The sequence below is a fragment of the Priapulus caudatus genome, unplaced genomic scaffold (assembly GCF_000485595.1).
Source record: "Priapulus caudatus unplaced genomic scaffold, Priapulus_caudatus-5.0.1 Scaffold53, whole genome shotgun sequence".
Classification (NCBI taxonomy): domain Eukaryota; kingdom Metazoa; phylum Priapulida; class Priapulimorpha; order Priapulimorphida; family Priapulidae; genus Priapulus; species Priapulus caudatus.
In genome coordinates this window covers 98476-108835 of record NW_014577114.1, presented here as the reverse complement: position 1 = coordinate 108835, position 10360 = coordinate 98476, and the positions used below count along the sequence as shown (strand labels likewise).

The 10360-nt window shown below is 37.9% G+C and overlaps 1 protein-coding gene across 4 annotated transcripts in view; it reads left to right on the top strand.

Moving 5' to 3' along the window:
* LOC106820936 (villin-1-like) overlaps positions 1-10360 on the top strand; it is a 41764-nt gene that overhangs the window by 9715 nt on the left and 21689 nt on the right. For all 4 annotated transcript variants that reach the window (XM_014825541.1, XM_014825543.1, XM_014825540.1 and 1 more), the window contains exons 3-8: positions 3330-3404; positions 4798-4863; positions 5072-5202; positions 5441-5543; positions 5777-5907; positions 6544-6628. In XM_014825541.1, the coding sequence (XP_014681027.1) occupies positions 3330-3404; positions 4798-4863; positions 5072-5202; positions 5441-5543; positions 5777-5907; positions 6544-6628 (591 nt within the window). The remainder of the gene's footprint in view (positions 1-3329; positions 3405-4797; positions 4864-5071; positions 5203-5440; positions 5544-5776; positions 5908-6543; positions 6629-10360) is intronic.

Below are 10360 nucleotides of genomic sequence, written 5' to 3'. Positions count from 1 at the left end.
ATGATAGATACAAAATTGTATTTAATGACAGTCACAAATTCGAATTAATGTCTTTCATATATTCTATTTAGTGATTGTCATATATTCCATTTAGTGACAGTCATTAAATCAACCAATCTGAATCAGATACAACTTATTTTTTTCTCAGCCAATCATGGACAAGAAATTATTGACAAACACTAAATGATTTAATGATAGATACAAAATTGTATTTAATGACAGTCACAAATTCGAATTAATGTCTTTCATATATTCTATTTAGTGATTGTCATATATTCCATTTAGTGACAGTCATTAAATCAACCAATCTGAATCAGATACAACTTATTTTTTTCTCAGCCAATCATGGACAAGAAATTATTGACAAACACTAAATGATTTAATGATAGATACAAAATTGTATTTAATGACAGTCACAAATTCGAATTAATGTCTATTATATATTCTATTTAGTGACTATCATATATTCCATTTAGTGACAGTCATTAAATCAACCAATCAGATACAACTTATTTTTTCTCACCCAATCATAGGCATGGAATTATTGACAAAAAACTAAATGATTTAATGATAGACACTAAATACCATTTGTGTCCCACCTCGCCTGCCATAGGCATGTGTGATGTGTGGAAATGCCGTGTTTGTGTATGCATTGGCATTGTATGCGCTATGAAAACCGTACTCTATAAACTCCGGTTGAATTTACTAGACATGAACTATTATGAAGCACACATACAAGTTATACTACACTGCATATTCATAACAGATAGTCATTGCATGGCCGTTCGCAAAAGAATTGTACCTGCTTGTGGTTAAAGACCCCAATGGAATAATTTTTTATCTAGAAATGTCTGAGAAATTGACTTGACAATATATGATTTTTTGTTCATGAATATTTCTACATAACATATATGTAAACACACTTTCTGATAACATGTCAAAAACAAGATTTTTTAGTCACTTACACGACTCACTCAGATAATAGTTTCAATCTTGTGTTAGTGACCTTTTTTTAACATAATTTAAACACATGACTCAGTTAAATTAAGTAGGTTCTTTACTACACGTGAATATTTTACTTCCAGTGGAAACACTTTATTGCAATGAATATTTATAGTGTAGTATTGTTTAATAGTATGGTCTATATATATCAGGAGCTAATAATGACAAATTTTGTCATTATTAGCTCCTGATATATATATATATATATATATATATAATGATCATAATAATAATAGCTTCTTCTTATTAAAATTTTATTCACGTAGTTGTTGTTTTATTGTTGTAACATAGCCACCCAGAAACAAAGCGATCGTCAAGCCCAGGTCTAAGGTTTGTATGCGTGTGTGTAGTTCACGTGTCACTGCCGCGTTTCACAGCAGACTGGTTTGATAATCATAGGTTTTCAGGAGCAAAGCACTCGAAACGATTTCCTGCACCTCTCCACCACCACCAGCACAATGAACACATGCTGTAGATGATTGCAGCAGGTGAAGCTTAATATTTAATTTTACAGTCTTGTACACTAGCTACTTGCACATAGCCAAGGAGTGGTATAATGTACACGGTCGTAATGTACTGTACCATATCGTACTACGGGCAGGGGAAAATCTCATTAATTACGGGTCACTGGCTCAAACAGTGCGTATAGCATCGTGATGGAATCCATTATAACCCACCTTGGAGGTGAGGTGATTCTAGCTCGTATTGATTTTTATCCGTAAAAGTTTTGCATATTGTAATGATGTGTAGGTTAAATTTGGTATGAAATGTAAACTGTACACTACTACTCTTTGTGCAAGGCCGCACCTGCATGAATTGTGTCTTTGTACACGTAGCGACTTAATATGGCTGATAGGGTCTATGTCCCCCAGGGTACTACCGGAGGGTACCCTGGGTACGGTTCGATATATCGGAAAGTACCTCGGGGTAGTACTATACGATATGTCCCTGCATTGTTCCACCGTACTCTGACTTTCAGCCAACTGATGTCGTAATACATACACTCTGTCAAGTTACCACATCACATAGAAGAAACCTCAAAACATCGCAATCCAATAAAAATGTATGCTATGTTTGACTCTTTTTTCTCCCCCCTTTTTTTTAAACGAAGAGCCAGCTTTTATATTTTAGTTTTACAACATGCATGTATGTATGCTATGTAAAGTCAGGATACGGTGGGACACTGCAGGGTATGCAGCGACATATTGTATAGTACCCCGAGGTACTTTCCGATATATCAAACCGTATTCAGGGTACCCTCTGATAGTACCCTGGGGGACATAGACCCTATCAGCCTTAATATGGCACACGTACGTGGCGAAATTCAAGTGATAACATTTTATAATCTGATTTTATTGGGTAAATTCATGCAATACTGCACGTGCAATCACAGCTACATAATATGGCCATTACTGCAAAACCATTGCTTACGCTTGGTGTTTTGCCTGAGTCCCATGAGAACACGTGCTTGAATAATGATATGTTTGGTGCAAAAGACAGTTCAGCAAGATGAGAACTTTCATTGTTTATTCTATAGATATCAGTATATCAGATATCAGTTATCAGATATCAGTTATCAGTAGATATTTGTTAATCTTGCGAGGAAGTATATTTACATTTGATTTCATACTGATTAGAGAAAGCAAACTTAAGATTCGAAAAAATTGGTTCCATTCTCGAAAAAAGGTTTATGCCAGGTTACTGGTTTTACTAGGTAAGCCAAAAAACTTGTTATATTATTTCATTTGCTCAGCATCGTTTAGATTTGTTAGATCGTGGAACAATATTATGCAGGCAGTTTCAGATATTCCTGACTGTGCATACAGAAAATGGCACAGCAGGTGATGATGAAAGTAATTTGCACAGGTGATCTGCACATGTGGCATGTGCTTTGTGCATAGGAACAGCGAAGCTAGGGGGTCATTGGCATGCCTCAAACATTTTACATGGAATGCTTTTGTACATTACAGTGATGGTAAATTAAGCTGAACCTTCATATTCTTACAAGTATAGAATATAGTGTTGAAACTAAGATTGTTTTTCTATTAGTGTATTATTGAAATATATTTTGTAATATTGAGGCGGAGGTAATTTTTGGGAAAAAATCTTTTTCTGTTTGGTCATTTGTATATTTATGCACATTCTATATGCACACGTATATTCTAGCTACATTACCTTACTACCTACATAATCTATGTCAGACTTCAAATCACTTATTGATGGTTAATCCACATTTTTCACACATATAGAGAATGTACAAATAATTATTTGCATGTATCCAAACATTCCATTGCGTTAATACAGTTTTTGAATTTTCTATATTTCAGCAAATGCGAGTGGTATCAGTTCCAAGGGAGCAATTTGGCAATTTCTACAGTGGAGATTCTTACATAATATTATCTGTGAGTATGAATTCCTGCATAATACTTTTTCAGGTTCATGCATATTTTAGGAATCCAACACATACATCACCATAATCGGCATGCTAACTCCAAACTCTAACCTCCCAACCTATCATTACAGACCTAAAGTAGACTTGACACACCCTATTTCACCCTGTGCCTGTCATTCTGCTAATACCTGTTCTCACACTCTCTGAGAGGAGATAAGGAAATGAGTATGCAGCCAGACATGTGTAGTGTGCACATGTTAGCCTATGTACACTTCCTATGAAAATGCATGCATGTTGTATGATGGCAAGAATACTTCCTATCCTACTTCCCGTGCAGGGTTTCCTGTCAGGTTGTGCCAAGCCTCCTTATGTATCTTCATGCTCCTTATGATCACCACTTAAGTTTCCAGGAGAAATGACTTGGCAACAGTAACAGAGAACTTTTATTGTATCTGTATGGGGCCAGGATGTGTTCCTTTCCTATCCCAATTATTATGTGAACTTACTATTATACATGTTATAGCTACTCTACACGTTACATATGTTGATGATTAAAGTCCCTTTCCTGAGTCTGTATGTGTGCATGTGGACAGACGCACATACCTATTTCTCTATTTGCACGTATTTCCTTGTTACTGTAACTACTAGTGATGTGCAGCTTTGTTAGTATACCAGCGGTCCAGTGTATTGCATCGTGATTGGTATTCCAGCATGTATCGTGATGCACTTTCTGAAAATATTCACGATTTAGTCAAAGATAAATTAATTCACTTTTCGAGCACCTTAGATAAATGCTTTCTAACTGAATACTATGAAGACCAGAAAAAGCGATAATATGCAGTACTTATTGTTACATTTGAAGATGATTTGAAAGCTATAAAAAATATTCAGAACATTTGTTAAATATATGTTGAAATAAGTGGCTTCTTCCTATTTACCAATACAGCAGAATGCACAGACATAAATAAGTAATAAAGTAAAAAGTAACAAGGCTACTACTTGATCACTGACTAAACATTTTATAATCAATGTGTGTATATATATATATATATATTTATTTATTTATTTAATATTGTGCATAAAATAAGTAAAACCAAAAAATAACAATCTGTTGCAATACATATTGCGATATACAAGTATTCAAATGCTTGTTTCGCCTGTCAAACGCATCACTAATAAATTATAAGCTCGGTTTTATTTACTTATACTACACATTCATCTACATATAATTGGTATATAGGTTAGACATGGTTGGATTTGTTTTAATTATTAAGCTACTTCTTATTCATGTATATTATTTAGTTACCTTATATATCATCCTTTCTTAATGATAAGGATTTTAAGTACAAAGTATTATGAATGTTTAGTCATATGAACTGTTGTTTTTTTGACCGTCTTTCTAGGTAAAAGAAGATAGAGGCTCTCTTGAAAGTCATATTCACTTCTGGTTGGGGCAGCATACGTCTCAGGTATGGTCTTGCTCATATTCAGTAAATCGAGTATTGATATAGTTGAACGTATCTTTTATGTTTTTCTTCTTATACTTTTACTTTTCAACTGGCATTTTAATTGTGCTTGCTCATTGCTATGACATATGTGTACCATTAAGAGGCTGTGCAATTCGAAACCTCGTGTGTATGTAAACACAGTACTCTGAAACTGTATATATATTTGCAGGATGAGGCTGGAGCAGCAGCCATTAAGTCAGTGGAGCTTGATGATGCACTAGGTGGCAGTCCTGTTCAACATCGCGAAGTGCAGGGAAATGAGTCGAAGCGCTATTTGTCATACTTCAAGAAAGGGATCAGGTGCAAGATTGTTAATCAAGTCATCGTTGAACCGTAGCAACCATACTCGGTCATGTCTTTAATTATGAGTCCAGTATTTAGCTCACTCCATTTCAGGATATACTATCAATATAACAACTACTATCTACTAACCTTAACAACAAGCATAATTAGCATATAACAGGCCGAACAGAATATACTAATCTCAGGTTATTAAGAAGAAATTGGAAATATAATAAATATTATTTTACATTGCCAGGTATTTGGAAGGTGGGGTGGCTTCAGGATTTAATCATGTGGACAATGTCATGAAGCCAAGACTCTTCCAAGTGAAGGGTCAGAGAAATATACGTGTCTTAGAGGTAATATTAGTCACCATAGTTACTTTGATAAAGTTTGTACAGAATGTAAAGGTGAATGTTTATAACTTTAGCATCATTGTTAGAAAGCAAGAAGTAAACAATTCAATGCAGTTCATCTAACTTTAAGTTTATTTCATAGTTGATTAAAGATATATCCATCTGTGTGGACTAATTTCTAAGAAAGCACACATGGCATGCTTTGATTAAAAAAAACGAATGTTACTACTTTTCAGGTACCCATCAGCTGGAGTTCATTTAATGAAGGTGACAGTTTCATTCTTGATGTTGGCAAAGCCATATTTGTGTGGAATGGAAAGAGTGCCAATCGCATTGAGAAGATACGGGCTGCCGATGTTGCTGCCAGGTAAATACAGTGGATGAGATCAAGAGCGGAGAAATTGTAGAATGAACACTGATAACAGTTGTCGTAGTTTTAGTCAAATTTAGAAATGTCACACATATAGTTTGCCCATTGCCCTACTTTATTAATAATCAGATATACGTCTTTAATTAGTGAGGTTTATCAAGTCGCAGGCAAGCATAGCTGTTATTACTTTGCTGCAGCTTATGGTGAAGTTCTGATGTGTACTAACTACGTGGTTAACGTTGGTTAATACTACTGAAACCAAGGCATAATTTTTAGTTCTTGTTAGTGTTCACTCTATAGCTTATCTTGATGAGATGCAAGTGGCTTAAAAGCCATATTTAATGTTTGAGCAGAGCCCTAATTATTTTTACTTTTTAGCACTGATTAGCTGACCATTCTGCTGTTTTTGCGTTTAGCTCTATAGCTTCACTTCTTCCTGTCAGTCGTTTCCCTGATTTAATTCAGCCTCCCCACTGTTACTGTTACTGTTGCCTACCCAACATGCCAAAAGTATCCTGCTATAACCTAGCATTCCCTCTATAGCCGTTTTCACCCTGTGTAATTCTTTTAGTAATTAGGAAGATGGTTGATTATGAGCCTTGCCTATATAGGGAAATGTTTGTTTACTGTTAGGTTGAAGGCTGAGCATGGAGGTGCACATATGGTATTCGTGGAGGATGGTCATGAGAAAGACTTCATGAGTTCAGAGGAAAGAGTTGTACGTATTGCTTTGAAACATTTTTGTAGAAGAACATTGGCCGCTGTTTTTAGCTCATCTGACGAAGTCAGATGCAGCTTGTAGAATCGCATGAGCGTCCGTCCGGGGTCCGTGTGTCCGTGAGTCCGTCAACAGACAGTTGGGCACAAATCTTAACCGCTCGACGTACGGTCACGATATTCGGGACGTCGGGGGGGGGGGGTGTTGATAAAAAGGATCGGGATGACCACATTTGAAGGTCAAGGGTCAAAGTCAAGATGTGTCACGAGCGGGAATATTTTCCCCTTAACTGAAGCGTATAGGAGGAAATACCAGAATTGGCGGCACAAATGCTGAATGGTCGACCTATGCTTTAATATTCGGTTATATTGATGGGCAGGCAAACACCATCACCAGTGGCGCAATTTGAGCGCACAGGGTAAACGGGCAGTGGGAAAAGTCAGATATTATCAAACACTTTTCGTGACGGACATGGCCTAACTGGACAGTATTGTTAAAAACTTTTTTGCTTCAGCGCTCAGAGCCTCCATTAATTTATCACTTCGATTGAAAGGACTATGAAATGTGCTTTCCACTTACGTGCAAAGAGTAAGTGTCTGATAACTTTGACCTTCAACAGAGGAGGGTTAAACATGGATTTGTTGACTGTAACAAAGGACTCGAATCTGTGTTTGATGTATGTGCTGATCGTGAATGAAGACTTAAATTCACAGTGAAATTCTGCATCGCAAAACTTACGTGTGAACAAGTTTACGCGCCTTAAATCGATACTAGTAACTTCATTTTCTCTATATGGATCTGTACCTTGGGAATACAATGTCCAGATAGCACTTTACGCAAACGTCTGTTTGTTTGCATTAAGTGCCAATATAAATAGCCTACCTGCGAGGTGGCGTGCGTGATAGTATCACCACAGCAGGGTAAACCCGAGTCAAGCAACTTAGTTCAAGTAGTCTATTCCCTGGCACCTAGTCAGATGCACGGCCATCTGTCGGAACAGAGTGAGGAAGAATGTCGCAGGATAGGTCACAGCTATATTGGGCTCAAAAGTGGCGAAAGATTACATTTCTTAAACTAGTTTAACTCTTGAGATAACTAATTGCAGAAATGAATCTGTTTCAAACCTACTTAATGAAATTTGCCAGTTTTGTAATGTCCTTGGATGGCTTTCTCCGTCGACGCAACACACGCGACAGTTTGTGTGCAATGTCCGGATAGTGGAGGCATGCTGGCTTGCAGGGCTCGATGGTGGATTATGTCAGTCGAAATGTGTTTGATCCTCCCGGACATTGAAGAAATCTTAACATACGATGGGCGTTGCCACCTCTGCCAGCCTCTTCGTTTTGGACCGCCGCGGCGAGAAATCGAATGTACATTCAAATAGAGGTAATTATACAGTAGTCGCGCCGCCAGGGTGTGTTACTTTGTGTCTCTTATTGAGGCTCTCGCCGCTCGTCTCTCTCTCTTTTCTCTCTCGCCCCCCCCCCCCGCTCTCTTTGCTCCTCTTTGCTCTCTCTCTCTCTGCCAATAAAAAAAAGTTCTTCCTGAAATGATGTGTACCGAACTGCGTGATCTGGCATTATCTGCGCCGTACAAAGGTGTCACTACGCACACTGAACATGTTATGGTTATAACCGTAGCACAGAACTCGATGAGGCCCGTCGCTCTGGCTCTTTTGATTAATATTATACTTGAATTAATATTAGCCACCATTGTGAATTATTTTATGAAGTCATGTTGAGGTTGTGTTAGTGGCTGTCATTTAGGTATTATATAGCCATAATTTGGAGCAAAAATCGTTATCTATTAAAGTGATTACCGTCACCCGTAAATAAGTAAAAAAAAAAATGCCTCAAAAATATAAGTAATTGCTGTTCAGCTTATTTATGGTTAAATTGCCGCATTATACTTCTTATTGATATCCCCCCGTGACGAAGTCAGCGGGGACTATGTTCATGGTCCCACCCGCGCCGTCGCCGCCGCTTGGTCTCCGCGCAGAGAATTTCCTTTCCGCTCTATAACTAGAGCCATAATTGACTAGCGCCACCAACTTGGTATACTACACATTCGGGAGAAGTCGTGAGCAGGCGTACCAAAACCAGTGTGGTCACTGACCTTTATTTTGACCTTTTTTTTTAAACCTGACCCTTTATCATATTTTCCCTTCGCATCATCTAACTCGCGCTCTCTAAGTTGAGCCTAGCGCTACCCAAACTGGATACCTTACACATCTTGGGGATGAGGTGAGGCGCGTACCAAACCAGCGTCACTGCGACCTTTATTTGACCTTACCTGACCTTTATCATATTTTCCTTCCGTCTCTAACTCGGCTCTAATTGACCTAGCGCTACCAAACTTGTATACTTACACATTTGGGGAGAAGGTGAGCAGCCATACCAAAACCAGGTCACTGCGACCTTTATTTGATCTTATACTTGACCTTGATCATATTTCCCTTCGCTCTCTAACTCGGCCCCTAATTGACACTAGCGCTATCAAACTTGGTATACTTACAACATCTTGGCGGAGAAGGTGAGGCAGCGTACCAAAACCAGGTTACTGCGACCTTTATTGACCTTTACCTTATTCTTGATCATATTTCCCTTCCGCTCTCTAACTCGGCCCTAATTGACTAGCGCTACTCAAACTTGTTATACTTACACATCTTTGGGAAAAGGTGAGCAACGTACCAAAACGCAGGTCACTGCGACCTTATTTGACCTTTACCTTGACCTTATCATGTTTCCCTTCACTCTCTAACTCGACCCATAATTGACCTAGCGCGTACCAAACTTGGTATACTTACACATCTTGGGGAGAAGGGCGCAGGCGAACAAAAACCAGGTCACTGCGACCTTTATTTGACCTTTACTTGACTTGATCATATTTTCCTTCTGCTCTATAACTCGCCCTAATTGACCTAGCGGCAACCAAACTTCGTATACTTACACACTTGGGGAGAACACGGGGGATACATGTAGTTGCGACAACTGCCCTTTCTAGTTTTTACTATTATTGTTCGATTTGAACATACACTCGTGACGCATACATACCCATAGCAAACAATTAATGTCAGAACACTAATGATCAAAATCGAACGCAGGTTTTTTGATGTTTAACTAGTTGAGAAACAACTGCTTATCAGGTAAGAAATTTGACGATATGTTTAGTCTCGTTAGTTCTTACTTTTAATGTAAAAAAATGGCAACAAAAATGGCAACAAATTTTACCATAGAAAATTCGTGACGTAGGCAATTTAAGAAACCTAAAAACAAACTGTCATGTCTGCCTTGACTTGGGAATTCAGGTTGTTCTACATGACTGAAAAATCTCTTTATTGCATCTAAGTAATATAGAAATATCAAATAGAGTATGATTTTCAAGCCTATTTATTGTCGTCAGAGTGGTTTCATTTATGACATGAACATGTTTATTTCAACAATAAAAGCAGTTTTCACAATTCTCTTTGCAGATTTCAACCAGTTCTCGACCTCGCCCAGAATCAGTGAAGCCAGCTAGCGATGATCCGGATTTGATCGCAGGACCGTATCTGAACTGAAGCTGTACAGGTATGTGGTAACGATGCGTCTGTTAGTAGAATCATACACTTGTGCTGTGATATCTCTGGCTATCAAATCTAGCCCAGATAGTGTGAATTAAAGCGTATCAAGCTTTACTTAACTATATAATGCTATCAAGGATGCCTGAAAGTGATATCATCGTAACAAACTG